This window comes from Aphidius gifuensis, linkage group LG5 (assembly GCF_014905175.1).
Source record: "Aphidius gifuensis isolate YNYX2018 linkage group LG5, ASM1490517v1, whole genome shotgun sequence".
Lineage (NCBI taxonomy): Eukaryota > Metazoa > Arthropoda > Insecta > Hymenoptera > Braconidae > Aphidius > Aphidius gifuensis.
In genome coordinates, this window is record NC_057792.1 from 4,871,456 (window position 1) to 4,894,173 (window position 22,718).

At 23.3% G+C, this 22,718-nt stretch overlaps 4 protein-coding genes across 6 annotated transcripts; 1 reads left to right on the top strand and 3 right to left on the bottom strand.

Annotated features, from left to right (window-relative positions):
- Positions 1-8,539: 8,539 nt before the first annotated feature.
- Positions 8,540-12,376, bottom strand: LOC122857106 (malonate--CoA ligase ACSF3, mitochondrial). Its single transcript, XM_044159096.1, has 7 exons — positions 11,892-12,376; positions 11,427-11,600; positions 10,412-11,361; positions 10,198-10,343; positions 9,830-10,072; positions 9,488-9,666; positions 8,540-9,296 (listed from the first exon to the last, which is right to left on the bottom strand). The coding sequence occupies exons 2-7, from the start codon at positions 11,556-11,558 to the stop codon at positions 9,102-9,104; spliced, it is 1,845 nt and encodes a 614-aa protein (XP_044015031.1). The 5' UTR covers positions 11,559-11,600; positions 11,892-12,376; the 3' UTR covers positions 8,540-9,101.
- A 96-nt stretch (positions 12,377-12,472) lies between these two features.
- LOC122857108 (exosome complex component MTR3-like) lies at positions 12,473-13,523 on the top strand. Its single transcript, XM_044159097.1, has 2 exons — positions 12,473-12,719; positions 12,805-13,523. The coding sequence occupies exons 1-2, from the start codon at positions 12,569-12,571 to the stop codon at positions 13,521-13,523; spliced, it is 870 nt and encodes a 289-aa protein (XP_044015032.1). The 5' UTR covers positions 12,473-12,568.
- Positions 13,522-14,177, bottom strand: LOC122857109 (splicing factor 3B subunit 5). Its single transcript, XM_044159098.1, has 2 exons — positions 14,024-14,177; positions 13,522-13,936 (listed from the first exon to the last, which is right to left on the bottom strand). Exon 2 carries the CDS (start codon positions 13,933-13,935, stop codon positions 13,678-13,680), a length of 258 nt encoding a protein of 85 aa, XP_044015033.1. The 5' UTR covers position 13,936; positions 14,024-14,177; the 3' UTR covers positions 13,522-13,677.
- A 2,127-nt stretch (positions 14,178-16,304) lies between these two features.
- LOC122857116 (BUB3-interacting and GLEBS motif-containing protein ZNF207-like) lies at positions 16,305-22,575 on the bottom strand. Of its 3 annotated transcripts, XR_006374177.1 has the most exons (6): positions 22,310-22,420; positions 21,776-21,902; positions 21,314-21,684; positions 20,358-21,238; positions 19,626-19,706; positions 17,664-17,775 (listed from the first exon to the last, which is right to left on the bottom strand). XR_006374177.1 is itself a non-coding variant. In XM_044159111.1 (5 exons), the coding sequence occupies exons 1-5, from the start codon at positions 22,348-22,350 to the stop codon at positions 17,666-17,668; spliced, it is 1,530 nt and encodes a 509-aa protein (XP_044015046.1). In that variant the 5' UTR covers positions 22,351-22,575; the 3' UTR covers positions 16,305-17,665. The 3 variants fall into 3 exon arrangements, 2 of the variants coding, with proteins under 2 accessions (XP_044015046.1, XP_044015047.1); XM_044159111.1 differs by lacking the exon at positions 19,626-19,706 and having other exon boundaries at positions 16,305-17,775; positions 22,310-22,575; XM_044159112.1 differs by having other exon boundaries at positions 16,305-19,706.
- Positions 22,576-22,718: the final 143 nt, after the last annotated feature.

Below are 22,718 nucleotides of genomic sequence, written 5' to 3' on the forward strand. Positions count from 1 at the left end.
TATCTTTAAAAAAATATATATAAAAATCTATGAATGAAGAGGGTTTTTTCTATTTTTTTTTTTTAATCCTTGAGGATTTTTTAAATATAATTTATTTTTTAATATAAAAAAATTTAAGGGCGGATTATTCGTTGACCTCGACTACTTGTAACATTTTTTAAGTGTAAAAAAATAAAGAAAAAATTTATTTAAATATAAATTTGTTGTAATTAAAGTTCAAAATACAAATTAAATAATGAATAATTTATTATTTAATAATTTTAATTATTTATAATAAATTAAGGTTTTTTTTTTTTAATTTTATAATTAAATTTTTTTTTTTTTTTTTCGTAAAAAGAAATTATGAATATAAAATAATAAAAATATTATAACAATTCATTATGGTGATAATTGAAAATCACGATGACCCTTTTGTTAATCAACAATCACGATAGCGTGACAACGAGTTTGCCTTGTTAACGTATTTTTCCGCGAATCAAAATGACAAGATTGCAAATGGAAACATACAAATTATATATATATGTATGTATATATATATAAAATGCTCAATTACAATAATTCATTTATTTTTTTTTCTAGAAAATAAAAAAAAAAAAAAAAGAAGATTTACATTCTCAAATAAAAGAGATATCAAAAGATATATATTTTAATTAATCAATTTATATATTTCTTGAAAAATTATGTTAAGTAAAATCTGATTTAAGCAAAAGTCTTGTTTGAATTTTATTTTTTTTTAATTTTCAATACAGATAAAATAATTGCACAATATATATATAATATAATTACATATGATAATAAAAAAATGTTGATATGTGGAACGGTTCTCAATGAAGCGCGCCATGCTGTCTGCCTGAATTTCTCCAACTCTTTTTAATAATTCCCTCTCCATTTTATATATAAAATAAAAAATATAAGTGAAAATAAAAATGATAAAAAAAAAAAAAAACCCCTTGATTGGCAATTCAACAATTTTGCGCCATTTCCGCTTGGCGACTTAATCATCAAGTCAAGATTTCTGGGAAATGCCCACGCGTGTCCTCATACATTTTTTTTACTCGGTTTTTTTTTTTTCTCTACTATTGGTGTAATAATAGTGTACATCTTTGAAAAATTTGTTGTTACATTAAAGTATATATATGAATCGAGACGAGATGATTAAGTTTCTTCCGTTGAAAGTAATAAGTATACTGAAAATAAAAATAATTTAATTTATTCATTCAAAATAAAATGAGAATATAAATAAAAAATTTACCAGATGTGCATGTACGTTTATATATTGTCTTTGGTATTTTTTTAGTTTTACTCTGAATTGAGGTAGACGGATTATATGTATAGCCACATTGCTAAATACATGATTATTATCTTACATTTTTTTTATGACAATTTTTATACCTACCAATTACCAATTGTTTTAAATTTTTATTTTTTTTTATTTTTTCCAATAAAAACGGGTCCTTTGGACTTAATCAACGTCCGCTTTCAATTATGAAAAATAATTGCCATTGAAATGACTTTAAGCATTATACAGAATGCGTGAAATTTTTTTTTAGATAGAAATTTTTAACATTTAAAATTTGTTAATTAAATAAAATTTAAAAAATTACAAATGATTTAGATAGTGAATTGTTAATTTAATATTAATTTATTAATATTTTAGCAAGTGTTAAATTGCATCATTCAAGCTTAATGTTTAATTAACATCTCCAAAAAAAAAATATATAGCCCTATTTTGACATTTGTAAAATGTCAAGTATGATTTTCATATTTATAATAATTTTTTTGGCACAATAAAAGACTAAATTATTTATTAAAACTTTAATAGTAATACCAATTATTTAAAAAAAAAATATATCTAGAAAAATCCTAAAGAAATCCATGACAAATAGAACAAATTGATTTATTATTTTACAAAACTTCCCAGTTGACCTGTCAATTTAAAAGTATAAAAGCAGCAGGTTAGCAGTAATAACAAGAAAAAAAATATATATCTATATACACAAGAACAAATAATTCATGTTTAAATATTTGCCAATAAATCTGTGAAATAGATTCTTAATCTTTTTCAACAATAACAACCTCCCGTGAAAAGTAAAGATTAAATTTTTACACTGAAAAAATATGTCAGTCAATATTGACTTATTTAATTCACCATAAAAAAAAATATATATATTCAAAGCATATTGTGACATGTTTTTTCAGTATGCCATAAAAATTTCAACAGCTCAATTTTAAATTAACATCTCAAAAAAGACATTTATACTTATTTTGACTTAAGACAAGTATCATATTTTAAGCTCAATGTTAAATTAACATTTCAAATAAAAATGTCGACATATTTTGACATTTAAAATCGTCAACTTCAGTTGATAAGTTGATATTCAGAAAAAAATAAAATAAATTAAAGCTCGACAAGCTTGTCATGAAGCTCCACATGTTTTGATAGTACAAGTCAAAGTATCAATTTTTTTTTACAATAACAGATGACTTTGCATTTGCAATAAATTATATATTTTTCAACAATATACCTCTAAAACATTTTTTTTTTTCTTTATTTTTCTAATTCCTAAAGAGCACAAAATTTTCTCTTCATCTATACCTCATATAACAAGGTCGGTTTTACTCCAAAAGAATTATGATAAAAGGAAACAAAGCGGTGTGTATATTGCAAGAATAAAATACCAAGTTTCGTGCAGTGTATATGTAGACCAAGTATATATATTGTTAACTCTCTCTCTTGTTAGTTGTTCATAGGAGTTCTCCGCCCCCAATTTCAGGGTCATCTTAATTACCGGGTGGTCCAATTTGAAACCCCATAAATATTCTTTATATTTCTAATGGCGGCAAAATGTTAAACACTCAAAAGAACAATAAAAATATATAGGACAACGAAATAAATAAATAAAAATTTACTATTACAAAAAACAATATATAAAAAAAAAAAATAGATAAACAAATTATTTGTAAAATTGAAATAAATTTATATATTTATTTTTCAATCTTCCACCCTGCGGTATATATCAAAATAACAATTGATCATATTTATTTTACAATTTAAAATATCATCTTGTTAAATAATAATAAATTAAAAAACAAATAACCTTTTAAAAATTGAAAAATAAAATTAATTTATCATTCTGCAGATAGTTCTAATCCTTCACTTCCGCTTGATTCATCACATTCATGAAAAAAAAAAATAAATAAATGGAAAAAAATAAAATCTATATAGGTAAGACAAAAGTAGAATTAAAAGTAAAAAAAAATTGTAGACGAATTTCCGCATCGGTGATTCACAAAAAAATAACTCACGAATTAATAGCTCATTCACAAAATATGACAACTATTTTTTTTTTTTTTACTTTTTCTCTTTTTTATATATATTATATCTTTTTCGGCGTAGTTTCAGAAAGATGGTGACAGCTGATAATTTTACAACCTTTTTTTTTTTTTCTTATTGTTCATCTTTTGGAGGAAATAGTTTTTTTTGAATTTTTTTCTAGTTCCATTCTCATCACATTTCGTTCGATATAATTTCTTTTCCAGCTTTTACTTATCGCCATCGTGAAATCCTTAGAGTACCCCTGAAGAAAAATGAACCAAGGTAAAAGATATATTTTTCTTTTGTTCTCAGGTATGGAAGTAAAGATAAAGTGGATCCTCTTCAACGTCATCCCAGTTAAAATTTAAACTGGTATTGGTATGTTAATGGTTGATTATATACATATGTGTATATCTTTTTTTTTTTTTTTCAAAAAAAGTGTTGGTATATTTTCTATACCTATACACACTGCAAAAAAATAAATAAATACTTTTGAAGATTGAAATATATTTTGCGTGAGTCATCAGAGGGACACATTCCGCCAAATAGTCATCGTTTTTTTTTTTTTCCATTTGACCTTTTTTTTTTTTTTTTGTTTCGTCTTGATTTTTTTTTTTTTTCTCTTTTCATTTGAAAAGTTTTTTCAGGTTAAAACCTGAATATTCACGAAAATTTCTTTGTAGAAATACTTGTTTGTATTATGTTTTATCCTGTCTCTTTTTCGTCTTGGTTTTTGGTTGTCGTCTCGTTACTTGAAAAGCTTTTGAATTTTTAAAGAGGAAAAAAAAAAGTGTGGCGCCAACATTCTTGAAATTTTTTCATGAAAATTAGTTTGGTGAAAATCTTATTCTTCATGTTATCGGTATATGATATATTCTCACGTTTTAAAAGAAAAAGAAGAAGAAAAATAAAAGTAAATAAAAAGTTATAGTCAATGTCTTTTACACCATATCGAATTTAAGAACAATAGTTTTTTTGTTGAATCTTTGTTGAATAGCTTACTTAGGAAAATTTTTCTCGACATAAAGTTGATAGTTATGTTGTTTTTTTTTTTTTTTCATTTCATTCTTTGAATGATTTTTTTTTTCTTTTTCAAATACAAAAACATAGAAGGATTTGTCTTGGCGTTTAAGATAAAGTTTTTCAAAATTTCTGTGGTTGTTAAGTTATTTACTTACTCCCCCATAGTGAAGGTATACAACTTCTGTCGATTTTCGTAAAATTTTTATTTTAAAAATTATCCATGGTTAACAATGGCTTTTGAATCGGTCAAGTGGATGATTTGTTACGGTTATATTATTATTTTATTTTATTTTTTTTGCCTCTTCTTTTTTTTTTTTTTTTTTATTATATTTATTTCTCTATCTTTCTTGAAGGTTTTATGACACACTGAAGAAGCATGTTACAATGCTTTGAATATATATTTATTTTTTTTCATGGTGGATAATTAATAAGTCAATATTAACTGACATATTTTTTTAGTGTAAAAATTTAATCTTTACTTTTCACGGGAGGTTGTTATTGTTGAAAAAGATTAAGAATCTATTTCACAGATTTATTGGCAAATATTTAAACATGAATTATTTGTTCTTGTGTATATAGATATATATTTTTTTTCTTGTTATTACTGCTAACCTGCTGCTTTTATACTTTTAAATTGACAGGTCAACTGGGAAGTTTTGTAAAATAATAAATCAATTTGTTCTATTCGTCATGGATTTCTTTAGGATTTTTCTAGATATATTTTTTTTTTAAATAATTGGTATTACTATTAAAGTTTTAATAAATAATTTAGTCTTTTATTGTGCCAAAAAAATTATTATAAATATGAAAATCATACTTGACATTTTACAAATGTCAAAATAGGGCTATATATTTTTTTTTGGAGATGTTAATTAAACATTAAGCTTGAATGCTGCAATTTAACACTTGCTAAAATGTTAATAAATTAATATTTAGAAAAAAATATATCAAATTAACTTTTAAGATAAATTTTCAATTCAATATCTAAAAATAAAAAGTTATAGTTGAAAAACACAAGTGTTTTTTTTTTTTTTTGGTAAACTAATTTATCTCTGTTTCAATGAAACAAAAAAAAATATATATGTATCTTTAAAAGTTGATAAATAACAAATATTATTTCAGAGTATTATTAAATTCCTGTTCATTTATATATTTTTTATATTAACATGAAAAATAAAAAAATAAAAAAGATATCTCCATCTACACGCGAGCCGAAAACAATGCTCATTACTACTAATTTTCGATAAGCTGTCATCAACCACCCACGGATTACGAAGTAAATTGTAAACCTTTTTTTTTTTTTTTAAATTTTTTTTACTCCGACCACACCAGTATATATAGATATAAAATAAACTATGGAAATATAAGCGATCCAGCGGTAAAGTAAAATGAAGAAAAAAATTATAAAATAAAAAAAAAAAACTTTTTAAAAATTAAAAAGACAAAGATAGAAAAAAATTAAAGTATAATAAAGTAAATAGAAATAAAGGAATAAAAAACAAGGATAAAACAAGGTGAAGTATAGAATAAAAAAGAAGATGTTGGTAAGGATATACCACTATCATTTGTGTGGTCCAAGTCTTGTCGGCAACTGGGAAAGAAAGAATAAGCAAACGTTGAGAGACCACCTTCGTGGAAAGACCAAAAAGACCACTTTGGTAAAAATAATTCTATCTCTCTTATAAAGTTTGTGAGTGAGTGTATTAGAGTGATCCTCGAAAAGTATATAAAAAAATAAAATAAAAAAATAAAAATTTCAACAAGTCGCCTCATGGAGCAACACAACACCGCCTTTTTTTTAAAAAAAAAGAGAGATGAGACCCTGAGAAATTCTCTCCCTGAATTCTCACCGGGTTACTATCGAAACACCGACCAAAACTTTTGCCCACAGGTGGGATTTTTGAACACAGTCATTTCAAATTCCATCTTAATGATAAAAGAACAAAATAATTAAATTATAAAATACAGACAAAAAATTTTATACTAATAATTTATTTGTAGTTTTTTTTTTTTTTCTCATTTTTTTTTTTTTACTTAAGCTTCTACTTAACCCCTTGAGTTTTTTTTTTTTTTGAATGAATTTTTTACAGTCATAAAGAAATGACTCATTACAAATCATGGTGGCAAAAGAAAAAAAAAAAAAAAATTCAAATTGATAAATCGATTGAAGATATAGCTTTTTTTTCGATTGATTTTTTTATAAATAAATCGACGTTTAAACTGACTCAATTCAAAGAAAAAAAAATTAATTTGTAATTTTTTTATTTTTTTATCACCAGGGTATGACGAATGAAGAGAGTCAGTGCACTGTGATGGCAAAATAAAAAAATTATAAATTAATAGTTATATTCAATGTTTGCAAATTAATTTTTCTTTTCAATTTTTTTTTTTCCAATTTTAATTCTCAATTATTTATTGTCATTTTTAAAAATCAATTATCGAAAAAATTAGTACAAATCGTAACCAACCTTTTACAAAGGAAAAAAAAAAAAAAAAATACTTGAAAATAATTATTTTTCAACGTAGAGAATCCAATTATCAATTTGTAATTTTTTTTCGCCACCACATGATCGAGGCATATTTTTAAATGAATATAAAAAATAATAAATAAATAAAAAAACTTGACATGCAGATAATAATTTTCTTGATAAATAGTTAATGAAAGAAATATTAAGAAAAAAAAGAATACATATATAAATACATATTGAATCATGCGTACGAGAAAATAAAATTTTTTAAAACATTGAAAAATTGATGTTGAGGCTGATATTGATGATGATGATGATGATGATGGTGATGATGGTAGATGAAAAAACGAAAGTCTTAAATGGCACCTGGTTGTCTGTGATGGTACGAGACTGACTGGATTTTTTTTAAATAATTTTTTCAATACCACTACAAACGCATGTAAAGTCCTGTTGATGTTGAATATTTAAATGTTAAGAAAATTTACAACACACCTGTATATTATCGCTATATACCTGATTTCTTTAACTTGAATAATTTCTTTGATGAAAATAAAAAATACAATTTAATCTTGCGCATGCTCAGAAAATATTATTCAAGTAATAATTGTCCAGCAAAAAAAAAAAAAAAAAAACTGTTGTACATATAGCCAGCTGGTTTTGATGTAAACAGGTAAAATATACTGCCTTCCTCAATAATACCTACATACACATTCATAATTTTTTTTTAAATATAAATTTACATATTTATTTACTAAAAATATAGATATATATAATACTTGAATGAATTATTTTTGTTGACTCTTTGAATTGCATTTTGCTTCTGCTTATATTACTTTGAAATTTTTTTTTTTTTTAATAACAATTTATCCATGTACGCGCATATATATAGTAAAATTATTTTTTTTTCTTTTTATTACTTCTCGTTCTTGAAGAATATAAGAGATATAAAAAAAAAAAATGAAGAAGATGATGAGAAGGAATAAACCTAAGTGGTACATAAGTATAGGAAGAAGATACACTTTTTTTTTGATTTTTTTTTTGTTAAATTTTTTTCAATGAGAAGAAATAAGATGAAATAACGTGGAAAAACAACATTCCCTGAGTTGGCAAAGTGTCTACCTTGTATAGGTATGAATGTTGATGGTAGACAGTATCAACTTGTTTCGTGTGTCGAGGTTCTGTTCATGCTTCTTGTTGGCACTCTTACGATTGTGGCAGACTGCTCGTCGCCCAAGAAAATTTCTTCATATCTTCTTTTGCTCTAAATGATTTCGTTTATTTATATATCATATGGTTTTTTTTTTTTTTTTTTATTTTATAAATTCATTTACATGTATAATTTTTTTTGTTTTTGTTTTGTTGAAGGATAATAATCTTGAGTCCTTGAAATTTTTCATGATAATAGTGTACAAGTTTTTTTTTGATAGAGATACATCAGATGATGATGGAATAGCTTTTATAATTTTTTATAAATTTATTTTTGAATGTAATCTATTTTTAGATATTATAAACGAGTCACTGATTTGTCAACAACCTGATTAAATTTTAAATTGCTGCACACGAGTCTATTCAATAAATATATATTTTATTTTTGTATTTATTGAATATTTAAAAAGTTATTTTTATATTCTTGACAGCTAAAAATAATTTACACTATCAAAATATATTTTTTTAAATAAAATTTAATTTGTTTTTCATTTTGTTATTCTTGACAGCTAAAAATAATTTACACTATCAAAATATATTTTTTTAAATAATATTTAATTTGTTTTTCATTTTTCAATTTTTGTTATTTGATAAATTTATTAATGCAAAAAAAAAAAAAAAATAATGAATTTCAATTTGTCATGAAAAATAAATTAAATTAAATATTTAAGAGTAAGTGAAATGTGAAACTCTGGGTCAAACAAGTTTTACATAACACATCAAAAGTATTAGAAAGCCGACTTGTTATTATTACCAATAATAATTTCAGTGCAATAATAAATTTTTCATTTTTTTTTTTCTTCTTTTTATTCTCAAGAAAAGCCAAAAAAAAAAAAAAGATAAGTAACAATTATTAAAATTAATATATCTAATATTTAAAACAAATCAAAGAAAAAAATAAATAAAAATATTTTTTGTAAAATTTTAAATATTTTAAAACTACTTAATTTTTTTGTCATTATTAAATAACTGATTATGTGTTTTTTGATTATTTTTTTTTTTGCCTCAAAGAGTTGTTTTTTGATAATTACAATTAAAATAAAATTAACAAACAATAAAATGAAAAAAAAATATATACAATAAAATAATTATATTTGATTTTTTGGAAAAACTTCAGCCAACAAGTTGGGCTTGTTAACCTTGCCCATGTTGTTCTTTGGAATTTTATCGACTACCTTCAAGACCGTGGGAACAGCGTACTCAGGCAATAACTTCTTGCCGAACTCACGTAGTTGGGACAGAATAATTTCAGTTCCCTCGCGGGCAACCACAACTGCTGCTACCTAAAGCAAAAATTAAGAAAAAAAAAACAAAATATATAATATATGTTTCTTAATCAATTAACTAGAAAAAAAATTTCATTGTTTTAAATATTTTTTTTTTTTGTTTAAATATAATCATTGTTTGTTTGTTTTTTTTTTTGTTTCTGTATTTTGTATTTTTTTTTTTTTTTTTAAATTGACCTTCAACTTACTTTTTGTCCCCACGTGATGTCTGGCAAACCAACAACTGCGCAGTCAATGATATCAGGATGACCGAGTATTGCAGTTTCTACTTGCAGGGCACTGACCTTGAAACCACCAGTTTTTATTATATCAACTGAGCTACGACCCAGGATACTGTATATACGATTGTCATACTGTACAGTGTCACCTATTATAAATTTTAAAAAAAGAAATAAATTAAATTAACAATTCAAATTTATCTAATTTTTAAAAAATAAAATTATTACATAATAATATTTTCATTAATATATTCAGTATTTTTTAAATTTAAATTTAAATAATTATGAAAATTAAATAAAATATTATTTTACCTGTTTTAAACCATCCATCTTTTGTAAATTCTTTTTTAGTTTCATCTGGTTTATTCCAATATTCACGAAAAACATTATCACCCTTGACTTGTAATTCACCACTTAATACACCTTTTTCATTTGTTAAAATTCTACTACCATGCCAAGTACCTTGTACAAGTACATCAGAATCATTATTATTATTATTTTTATTATTTTTTGTTATTCTAACTTCAACACCAGGCAATGGAGTTCCATGTGTACCTTATATTAATCAAACAAAAAAAATAAAATAATATATTATTTATATTTCCTGTTAAATAATTTATAAAAATAATAATAATAAATTGAAGGATATTATAATTTGAAAGTTATGAATATTAAATTACCTGGAATACGTTGACCTTCAAGTGGATTTGACAGTACCATTCCAGTTTCAGTCATTCCATATCTTTCCAATAAACGATGTCCAGTTATTTCTTCCCATCTATCGAATATTGGTTTTGGTAGTGGGGCTGAACCACTTACCATTAATCTTAACAAATAAAAAAAAATTTTTTTATCAAGCTTTAAAGTAAATTTATAAACAAAAAATATAATTACCTTATTCTTGTACTGCATACATTATAAACATAATCTTTAATTTTATTATTTTTAGTAAATAATTGATCATATTCATGAATTAATTTCATGTAAATTGTTGGTACAGCCATAAATATATTACATCTATCATTATTTTGCATATTAATTGCAAGTAAATAACTCCATACACTACTTGTTTGAAATTTTGGTAATAATATACATTTAGCACCAATTGTTAATGGACACATTAGTACATTTATAATACCATGTATATGATTAAGTGGTAATGTATGTAATATAATATCTTTATCATTCCATTTCCATGCATTTATTAATGAATTAATTTGTGATTGTATATTTTTAAATGTCATAACAACACCTTTTGGTTTACCAGTTGTACCAGATGTATATACAAACATTGCTATTTTATCATTATAATATGAATCATCATATTGTGTATCAATAAATTTTTTATTGGTATTTATTGCTGTTGTTGTTGTTGTTGTTGATGGTGGTAATTGAATTTTTAATTTATTATTTGTTATTTTATTATCTGGTTGTTGTGCTAATAAACGTAATGTATCATCAAATATTATTAATTTACGATTTGTATTTTTTAATAATGGCTCAATAATTGGTAAATTTTCTTTTGTTGTTATTATTAATTTTGAATCTGAATCATTAATATAATAATCAAGTAATAATTGTGGACTTGATGTATTTAATGGTACAGCAATATGACCACTCATCCAACATGCCCATTGTACAATTACATAACTAGCATCATTTGGCATTAAAAATGATATTCTTTCTTGTTCATGACCATTTAATATTGATGATAATTCAAGTGAAAATTGACGTGAACTTAAATAAAGACCACGATATGTATAATCACCTTGTAAATCTTTTAATGCTATTTTATCACCATATTTTATGGCATTTCTAAATATTGGTGTTACATTATTTGATGACTGTTGACAAAAATTAATTATTAAAATCATTATTGTTGTTGTTTGTTTCTTTTTTTGAGCTTTACCTGTTGTTGTGTTTCATTTGTTGAATTAAATGCTGCATTTGTTTGTTGTAGCCTTTTTGATATCCATATTTTTTTATTATTTTTAATATTATTTATTGATAATAATAAACTACGTCTCAATAATGATCCCATTTTTTTTCTACTTTTTTATATTTTATTTATATCAGCAATAATCTGGAGATGAAAAAAAATTAAACTGATTATTGAAAAATTGCAGCAAATAAAATATTTGAGGGTATTTAAATTAAAAAATAATATTTAAACAATTGATAAATTTTTAATTAATTATTTTGATAATTATATAAATATTTTTTTGATTATTAATTTTATTTAGTTTGTTTTTGTGAGACGTCATTTTCATTATTTATGATAATATATTTGCAAATGAAAAAACAAAAAAAATGGAATATATTTTAATAATTATATTTTGTTTATTTAAATAATATGATTGTTTAAATACGTTACCAATGAAAATTAAAATAATTTTATTCTCACTGTTATTGACAGTTGTGTCTTGTTATTTTTTTTTTCTTTTGCTTTATTATTTTTTCATCAAGTCACGAGTTAAATTTTAAAAAAACACTGATGTTTATTATTTAACTGTTTTTTCTTTTTGACGTCTTGCAATATCTATTTGTAAATAATACTGGCGCCAGTTTTATCATGTCTAAAAAAAATTGTTTAATGATTTTTGGCACTTGAGCAAAAATTTTTAAAACAATAATAACAAATAATACACACGTGTCAATTAGTTTTAATCAATTATTACGAGAGTATGTTTGTCAATGATTTTATTATCATTTAATTTGAAAATATATATTTTATATTATTTAAATTGCAAAAGCTAAAGCATAGCTTAAAAATTAAATAAATTAAATTAAAAACAAATACCTAACTTGGGTATTGTGCAATCACTTTTTTACGTCAATAATATTTTTTTTTTTTTTGTTATAAATATGTTTTTGTTAATTAACGTTTGACAAAATGGCGCCACTGTATTATTAAAAAAAAAAAAAAAAACAAAATATTGAAATGCAAATGGCCGTCATTGAGCCTGACAAGTTGGCAAAACTGTTGAACAATAACAATTGTGTGAAATTAAGCTGATAATTAATTTGAGTATTATTAATTGAAAAATAAAAATGCCGATTGATCAAAAAAGAATAAATGGACCAGAAGTGTCAATTCCATATCAAATTTATGTGGATTCATCATCAAAAGAAACTGAAAAACGAAAAAATTTATTATTAAAAAGAGAAGATGGAAGAAAACATTCTGAAATAAGAAAAATGTGTAGGTTATGTTTTTTTTTTTATTTATTTATTTAATTGTTGTTAATTATTATAATTAAAAAATTTTTTTAATTTATTTATTATAGTTGTAAAAGCTGGAATTGTTAGTCAAGCAAAAGGATCAGCATATATTGAAATTGGTAAAACAAAAGTAATATGTACTGTATTTGATCCACGTGAAATACCAAATAAAAGTGGTTACAGTTTACAAGGTAATTTATATTGTGAATTTAAATATGCATCATTTTCATGTAAAAAACGTAAAATACATCAACAAGATAATGAAGAAAAAGAATTTAGTATGATAATGCAAAGATCACTTGAACCATCAGTATGTAGACATGAATTTCCAAATTTTCAAGTTGATATTTATGCACTTGTATTAGATAATGATGGTTCATGTTTAAGTACAGCAATAACAGCAGCAAGTTTAGCATTAGCTAATGCAAGTATACCAATGTTTGGTTTAGTAACAGCTGTTACTGCTGGTATTTATAATGATAAAATATTTATTGATCCAACAATTGACGAAGAAGAATTATGTTTAAATCAAACAATTTGTGCTAATGATAATGATAAAATAACAAAACATGGATTAATTATGCAAGCATGTTTACCACAACATGAACAAATTGCTGAACTTCATTTTATTGGTGATATTAATTTAAATGATATTCAATCAATATTAAATAATTTAACTGATAAAAGTAAAGATATATCATTAATTATACAACAAAGATTAGTTAAATCTGTTGTTAATAATTTTAATGAAAAAAGCAAAATAATAAATATAAAAAAAGAATAAATAAATAATTATTTTTATAGAAATAGAAAAAAAAAAAAAATGATTTATTATTTAATTACCAATCTTTATTAATAATAATATTTAAATTTTTTGTTTTTAATAATGAGTGTTATTATATTTTTTTTTTTCATTAGTCTTAAAAATATAAATTTGCTTAATCTTCTGGTTTTTCTGGTGGTGGTCCACATGGTTGTAACATTTTTTCCATTAAATTAAATCTAACACGTGCTTTTGATTCATTTTCAGCAATTGAAAAAAAATTTAATAAATCATAATGTCCCATGTATGAACTGCATGAATCACGATGTTGATTAACTAACCACTCGAATTTTGTTGTATCAGCATGACCAGTTCCAATGTATTTTGATTGAAGATGCTCTAATTGACTGTGAATATTATATCTTTCACCCATTCTATATAAATAACAAATAAATTAGCAAAAAAAACAACAAGAGATGTTGTAATAATTTTTAATGAATTAGATTATTATTGATGATTACCTGTTTATTTATTGTTGTGATTGTATGAATGATTGTTGTTTATATTCAATTAAAACGTGGATGATGCTGTTATAGATTTTGTTTATCTGACGTTTGTGAAAATAGACAATTAAAATGGCGACGTTGACAATCAATTAGGGTGTATTTCCATGTCGATAAAAATGCGACTGTCGCAATTTAAAGGTGAACTATTAAAATTTAAATTACCCTTTTTTCAAATGATTTTTCTTGATGACTTTTCTATTATTTAGATTAGATATAATACGGATAAGATGGTAAATTTTTTTTTCTAAAATTATTTGGGAAACAATGAAAAAACTGTACAAATTTATTTACATATATTAAATGTTTTTTTTTTTTTTTCACTTTATTTTTCTTTAAATTTTCCATATACAAATCTTCTGATGCTGAAAACAATGATTTTTTTTGTGCTGCTACCAAGACATTATTGCGTTTTTTATTTATTCATTTTTTTTTTTTTTTTCATAACAAAACAAAAAGAAGAGAAAAAAAAAATCAGAGAAAAATTAAAAAATACAGAACACTTTAGATAAATAGAACAATACACCAGTTAAATTACCAGACTTTTATCAACCAAATAGAGAAAAAAGAAAAAAAAAAAAAAAATAGATATTTATTTATTAATAATATAATAAGTAAAAATGATTTATAATTTTTTTTTTTTTTTGTTTTTTTTTCTTTCAAAGCATGTGGAGTTTACATTGCCCACTTTACTAAATTCACCATCACACTATTTCAGGCAATTTATTATTGTTTATTGAGATAATTTTTTTTTTTTTTTTTTTTCTTTTAGCGCAAAAATAATACGATATTTGTAGAATCGGTATTACACACAGAGCCAATTAAGCATACATATTTATGATTTATAATTATTTTGTTTCTCAGTCCAGCCACACGTCAACTTTGTCAATCACATATTAATAAATCCAAATTATTGATATATTAAAAATAATTATCAATTCAAATTCACATATATACATAATGAAAAATTAATTAATTAAATATGGATTTTTAAATAATGAAAATTGGCAATTTAATGACGGTAGGACCAAACAATCGCCTGCCTTTTGGCAAGGGACCGATAAGGTCCAACAGCAATTACAACTGTGATTGGTTGAAACAATGTGACCCTGACCTGCACATTTTAGAAAAATTAATTAATTAATTTTTTTTTTTTTTCAATTATTTATTTCAATAGTATAAAAGAAAAAATTTTGTTCTTTAAAATTATTATTATTATTATCACAAAAAAAAGAAAAAAATATTTAATAAATTAATTAATCAATTCTAAAATGGTAGATTATAGCCCCTTAATCTATTTATTTTTTTTTAATTTTTTTTTTAAATTTTCAAAGAACGTCTTTAATTAAAAAAATAATAAAAAATTATTTTGACAATATATGACATTCAATGAATAATATAATTTTAAAAATTTTAAAAATTCGTTATTGCGATTGTTATTCTGAATTTAAATTTAAATTTTCAAAAAATTTTTTTTCATTTTAAATATTATATAATAATTATTTTATTTTTGTTTTTTTTTTTATTTTTCTACGATAGTGTGATTATTATTATTTTTATAATTTTTAAACTATCTACAAAATTATTTTATTATTATTATTAATTTTAATTTTTATAGTCAAGTGTTAATTAACATATAAAAATATTATTATTTTTACTTACAATGATGATTCAGAAAGACAATCGCTGATAAATAAACTGACATAATAACAATACTTTAATTATTATTATTTTTTTGTACGTACACGTGTTAACAGCACGGTTATTGATGTTTAATTTTTTAGATTTTTTTATCATTTATTATTATTATTTGTTATTTATTTTGCCTTGTAGCTTTTTTATCATCCTCATTGTTATTTTTACTTATGGAATAATTGCAGGCTAATGACACGGAAAATACGTGAATATATTTGATTAATATATAAATTAATTTTTTGAATGAGAAAAAGAAAAGAAAAGAAAAAAAAATAATGTAAAGCGTAGTGTAGAGTTGTTGTTAACTTTTTTTTTTTTTTCTAAACTCTTTGGCCAAATTTCATAATTGTAGTATAAAAATTAACTTGTGGCATTGAGTTTGTGAAAAAATTTAATAAAAGAAATCAAGGGTCATCAAATATCATATAGTTAATTTACCAAAAAGGCTTGATGATAATGAAGAAAAAAGAAAATTTTTCAAAATTAAATTATACTTGAATGTATATTTTTATCTTGCTCTTGTATTTTTTTTCTATTTGTTTAATATATAAGAAAAATTAATCCCGATTGTTTATTATTTTAAACTTTTGTTTATTTTATTTTTTTTAATATTATTTTGTGAGCACTCTTCGTACTTACCACTCACTCATGCATGACCAAAATGTTCCTTGAAAAGAATCAAATAGCTTGCAGAATAGATTTTTATAATTTTTTATATTAATTAAAATTTTATTCTCCGTATGAGTATATTATTAATAATATTATTTTTTTATTGAGTATTTTTATATAAAAAATTTAAAAAATCATATCTGCAAACCTGGCCATCAGCTCTTCACAAAATAAAAAATATAACAGACTATAATTTTAAATTGGCAATATATTTACGCTGTGTATATTTTAAAAAATTTATTAATAGTATTTATATTTAATTGGTGTTCAATAGTTTTTGATATTCAAAAAATAATAATAATTACAACAGCGTAAAGTGCCATAATTTACCTATTATTTCCAATCATTATTAATGATATTAAAAAAAAAATTAATTATCAAGGAAATATAAACAGGTTTATTATTAAATTTAAAATTAATTTGAAACAAAATATGTCTAAATATTATGCTTCGTTTTGAAATTTATCTTAGGCGTTGCTTTGTCTAAAATTAAATATATTAATATATTAAACATTTTACGTTTAATTAGACAAAATAAAACTTTGATTTTCAAAAATTTAAAAATGTATTTTTCATTATAGCTACATTATAATTGCCAAGAAGAATTTTTTTTTTTTCCACCTAGTAATTCTAATAGTTAATTTGAAAAAAAAATAAAAAATAAATAAAATTTTTTTTATTCTTTTTCAAAGAGTTTTATATAATAATAATTATAGCTTTACAATAAACTCTAGAAAAAGAAATTGATTTGAATTATTTATCTAACTAATTGAATATTTAAAAATTTAAATTTTAAAATATACAAAAAAATTGAAAAGAAAAGAAACAAAAGTTTTAAAATAAAAAATAATATTATAAATCAACAGTTATCAGAGTTTTTTTTTTTTAATTTTATTATCTAATTTCACGTGAAAATGTTGAATATATAAATATAATATTAATAGATAAAAGAAAAACAAAAATTATGCTAACTTCGTGTTAGTTTCCATGAACTTTGATGAGTAGTAGAATTCTTTGGGATGCTTATTGATCTTTGTTGTAACTTGATTTGTTTTTTTTTTTTTTTTAATTGGCATTGGCCCTGGTTTATAGTTATTATTATTACTTTTTTTTTTTTCTTTATAAATCTGTACATCCATAGTGTGTGTGTTGAACTCACGCGATTTAAAATTGGTTTTATGGACGGGCCCACAGTACAAAATGTAATTGTTGATTAGACCCGTCCAATGGAGGCGATCATCTGAAGCGTGGATGCATCATTGGTGCCAACATTGGCCCTCCAGGAAAACCCATTGGTGTTGCAAATGCTGGATGCATTGCACCTGGTGGTAATGCTCCAATCATTCCTGAAATACGACAAAATATCAATCAATACATTATATTTATTTTCATTTTTAAATTATATATATAAAAAATAAAACATTGATGAATATTTGCCAACTCATATTTAGCGAGTTTTCTTTTTTTTTTTTTTTTTTTTCTTTTAGTTTTACAATACTTACGTCCAGAGTTATGTAAAGCTCTGTCCGAATTTTCATATATATCAACATTTTACAAAGCTTTAATTTATTTTGTTAAATTAAATAATTAGCTTTGTAGAAAAGAATTTTTTTTTTAGATTTAAAATATACATACATCATTGTATCATTTAAAAATGTTATTGATCATTCATTCGTATAATCACCCTTGTACCCTTATCACACACGGTAAATTTATTTTTTAATTTAAAAAAAAAAAATTGAAATATATACAGCATTTTATTTAAATAGTAAAATTATCGTTTTGTAAAATTGTGTAATATTTTTTTTTAAATATTAAATATTATGGCTTGGGGCGACAGCCGTGATTAAAAATAAAAAATAATTAGGATTTGAAAAAAATATATGACAATTCGATATAAAACGAATGAATGTCATTGAGGAATATAAATTTAGGAATTATAAAAAAAAATAAATAAATTGTTTTTTTATATTATAGGAAAATAAATATTAATATAATATTATCTACTTGATAGCCCACCTATGGGTTTTCTACCCAACGTATATTATAAATTGCATCAAATTATGTTGCACAATTTTTAAAATAAAATTCGTATATAATAAAAAGCTATATGAAGACGTACAGCATGCAAAAAAATTTTTGTGCCGCAAATACAGTTACAATTTTCACAACAAACTCGATAAAAATAAAATAAGTGCTACCACACCAAAATTCAATTATTATTTATATGTTTATATGTCAGTATGTGTATGTTTAATTTTACAATAAAAAATAAATAAATAAATATTTTTCACATTATATGAAATTTTAATTAAAAAAATTTTCAACAAACTTTTATCGGTGATGATTCCGCGGCTGCCACCCTTTCAATTCATCTCTTTTTTTTTTCAAATTAAATCATCACACATTGTTTAATTAATATTTTTGTATTTTTTTTTTTGTTCAAATATGTGTTTATGATTAGGTAGTATGTAGTATATAATATATATAAATATTACTTTGATAACTGTTAAAATGAATTTACTTACTGTACCACGTTTTGCCACGAAATATCTAAATGTTATTTTTTTTTTTTTCTCATTATTTTTTTCATGTAGAAAATAAATTACTAATGAGTATATGATTAATGTTAATTTAATTGAGTTATTAATTACTTTGAAAATAATCAATTACACAAAATTATAATGATAAAATTATTAATAATTTTATATAGAAATAAAAAAAGAAAGAAATTTCTTTTTTATTTAAAGAAAAAATTTTCATTATTTAAAATTTTGGTCCAGTCTTTGTGACAATTTTTAAATAACTTTTTTTTTTTTTATTTATTATTAATTAATGTGTGTATTTTTTAAATTTTATAAACACGGTATTTAAAAAAAAAAAAGGAAAAAATAATTTAAATAATTACGTATTGTCGTCATTTTGAAATAAATAAAATTTAAAATTTTTTAGCAATTTAAAAATGCAAATAAATATAGTAAAAATTAATGAAAAATTAATAAAATTAAAAAAATAATTTTGTTGATTATTAGTTATTATACATGTAATGATGATAACAGTGATGATAATAATTTGAAATTTTTAATAATAATAAATAACAGTATATGAGATAATATTAATGAGAATAAATAAATAATAATAATAAAATAAATAATAATAGGCAATGTCACCGCATGCTATTTTGCTAAGGACCAACCTTGTTGCACTTGAGAATAAAACACGTTTTTAGTAACCAGACTGGGATCATTCAACACTCACCGAGGAGTGACTGGGCGCCCTGGAAACGCACCGTTAAAACGTCAAAAAAAAGTATTTAGTTATCGATACAATACGTTAATTACTATAGAAAAAAAAAAAAATTATTATAATAAATAAATAAAATAATTGCTTACAACAAAAAAAAAAAAAAAAAAAATGAAAAACAATTCAGCAATCTCGTAAAATATCAAATTTTCATTTATATCTTTTTTTTTTTTTTTAAATTATTATGATAAAAAAAAAAAAAACATTAAATATTTTTTTTTTTGTCTTTCATACAATTTAAATTCCCTATGTCATTTCATACTATTGGAAAAAAAAAATTTAAAAATAAATAAAAACATTTCTTTCTCACGCTCATTTTTGTTCACTCAATAATACTTTGAGTTTGAACATTTAAGAAAAAAAAAATAAATAAATAAAATAGGAGACAATATACCCTTAAAAATAATAGGATAATATATTAATTCTAATGAAAAAGGATAATGACAAAAAAACGTATGTAATTAACTATGAGGTAAAAATATTTCTAGAATGAAAAAAAAAAAAAAAAAACAAAAAATGTTGTAATAAAACATTATTTTTTAAATAAATTTAATGAAAAATGAATAGGAATATAAATACCGAGTGATAAGTGTGTAAACGTGATCTCGCGGATAAAGAGACTTACCTGGTGGCAGGCCCATGGGGGGCGGTCGCATCATGTTACCTCCATGAATAAGAGCAGGTGCAGCAAGTGTCATTGTTGGTCTCATTAAAGGTGCCATTAATGCAACTGATGATACAGGCATACCACCAGATGCTGATACCATTACAGCTTGTGGTGGTCTCTGAAATCTTTGTTGTTGTTGTTGTAAAGCAGATAATGCAGCTTGTTGTCTCTGTTGTTGATCCTGGAATGCTACTGCAGCATTAACTGCTGCTTGTTGTTGTTGTTGATGATGATGTTGCTGCTGTTGTTGTTGTTGTGCTTGTTGTTGTTGAGCTTGTTGTTGTTGTTGTTGGGCTTGTTGTTGTTGATGTTGCTGTTGGGCTTGTTGTTGTTGTTGTTGTTGTTGATGTTGCTGTTGAGCTTGTTGTTGTTGTTGTTGAGCTTGTTGTTGTTGTTGTTGGGCTTGCTGTTGAGCTTGTTGATGTTGTAAAACAGCAGCTTGATGATTTGCTACTTCTTGACTTCTATTTGCATCATCATTTTGTCGTCTTTGATATTTTGGTAACCTTGCACGTATTTCTTCAAGACTAAGATCTTCTGGTGGATGTATAATTTTACTTGCAGCACCAGTTGTTGCAATTAAATTAACTTTTTGTTCATTATTATTCGTTGTATTATTTGTTGATGAAACAGTACTTTCATTACTACCATAAGCTGGAAATGTTGGTTTAACTGGACCAATTGAACTACCAGCCATTGATGTAATACTTGAACCATGCATTGATAAATTATTTGATATTGATGTTGCTGCTGATGATACAATTGCACTTGGAAATAATGGTCTACCTGGCATTGATGCATTTGAAACTGGTGGCATACCTGGCATTCCTTGCATCATTCTAGAAAAATAAATGAAATAATTATTTTATTTTTATACAACATAAAGTTATGTCAACATGTATATATATATTTACCCAGGTCCCATAAATGGTTGTCCCATATGACCCATATGTCCCATCATATGATGATGCATAGGTGGTGGATATTGTCCCATTTGTGGCATACCATGATGTTGTCTTTGCATTCCTTGCATAACACCTGGCATCATACCAGTACTTGTTGACATTGCACCAGGTGCTGAACCTAATAAACCTTCAGGTTTCATTTTTTTTTGTACTGGTTCATCTTCACCAGAACTTGGTGAACCAGGACGACCACCATTTCTTAATCTTTCATGTTCTTTTGCATCATTTGGTGGTATACCTTCCATTCCATAAATTTCTATTTCTATATTGCTACGATTTGGTAGCGAATTTGGTACTTTATCAATTGCTTCTTTATGTACCTAAATAATGAAAATTTATTTAACAATCATATTATTAAAATTATATATATATATCTATTAGTAATATAAAAGTTTTTTTTTTTTCAATTACCTGCATACAATGTATACTCAATCCTGGACCAGTGTAAAGTTTTTTATGACAAATATGACATTTAAAATGTTTAGCTTTTTGATGTTGAATTAAAATTTTTTCATCATCAAATTCTCTATTACAGTACCTATATTATTTTAATAATAAAAATAATCATTAAGTGAAAATACATTTGATATTGTATAAACAATGTCATCTGTCAAATATAATGCCTAACATTTTATTATATTAATAAAAATCATTTTAAATGCATTATTAATATCTTTAACATCGATTACGTATTATAATCACTTGAATTCCTGCTCTGACGCAACTCCAGTGACCAATTATAGAACTAAATTGTCTTAAATTTAACTCTTTTTTTACAATTAAAAAAAAAAACTATCATCTCAACATATTTACTCATAAATTTATAATTTTTTTTTTGTTTTTCTTTTTTAAAAAAAATAGAAAATTAATAGCACATCTAAATTGAATATTTTATAAATAATAAATAAATAATTATTAATAATATATTTTGTTGAAAAAGGATACCAGCACCATGGTCTAGATTGCTTCTTTTTTTTTCTGCCCATTGTATTTTATTTTTTAAAAATATATAAAAAAACTAATAACTCAAACACAATATACGTAATTTAACACTTATTTATAATTATTATTTAAAATACAAAAATTATTTATTTTTATATAGGTATTTAAAATATTAACATTTATAAAGAAGAAAAAAAAGAGCACAAACTACAAGGTGTAAAAACTCAATTGCCTTAGAATGTAAGATGGCAGACTCACACACAAACACACAATGTGTAAGTCAGATGAATTAGTGTGTGTTGTAAATTTACTGTCAAATAACCAGGAATTAATGAAAAACATAAACACACTTTGCGCATGTTTGGTTGTCCCCTTCCAGTTTGTTTCAGCTCATTATATTAAAAACAATCTA

Excerpts from the sequence above, each read along its gene's own strand:
- LOC122857108 (XM_044159097.1), top strand. The coding sequence starts at position 12,569 with ATGCCGATTGATCAAAAAAGAATAAATGGACCAGAAGTGTCAATTCCA. Across the intron at positions 12,720-12,804 it reads TTCTGAAATAAGAAAAATGT|TTGTAAAAGCTGGAATTGTT; the intron begins GTAGGTTATGTT and ends TATTTATTATAG.
- LOC122857106 (XM_044159096.1), bottom strand. The coding sequence starts at position 11,558 with ATGGGATCATTATTGAGACGTAGTTTATTATTATCAATAAATAATATT. Across the intron at positions 11,362-11,426 it reads CAAATGAAACACAACAACAG|TCATCAAATAATGTAACACC; the intron begins GTAAAGCTCAAA and ends TTTTGTCAACAG. Across the intron at positions 9,297-9,487 it reads ACATCACGTGGGGACAAAAA|GTAGCAGCAGTTGTGGTTGC; the intron begins GTAAGTTGAAGG and ends TTTTTGCTTTAG.
- LOC122857109 (XM_044159098.1), bottom strand. The coding sequence starts at position 13,935 with ATGGGTGAAAGATATAATATTCACAGTCAATTAGAGCATCTTCAATCA.
- LOC122857116 (XM_044159111.1), bottom strand. The coding sequence starts at position 22,350 with ATGGGCAGAAAAAAAAAGAAGCAATCTAGACCATGGTGCTG. Across the intron at positions 21,685-21,775 it reads TGAGTATACATTGTATGCAG|GTACATAAAGAAGCAATTGA; the intron begins GTAATTGAAAAA and ends TTCATTATTTAG. Across the intron at positions 21,239-21,313 it reads CAACCATTTATGGGACCTGG|AATGATGCAAGGAATGCCAG; the intron begins GTAAATATATAT and ends TTATTTTTCTAG.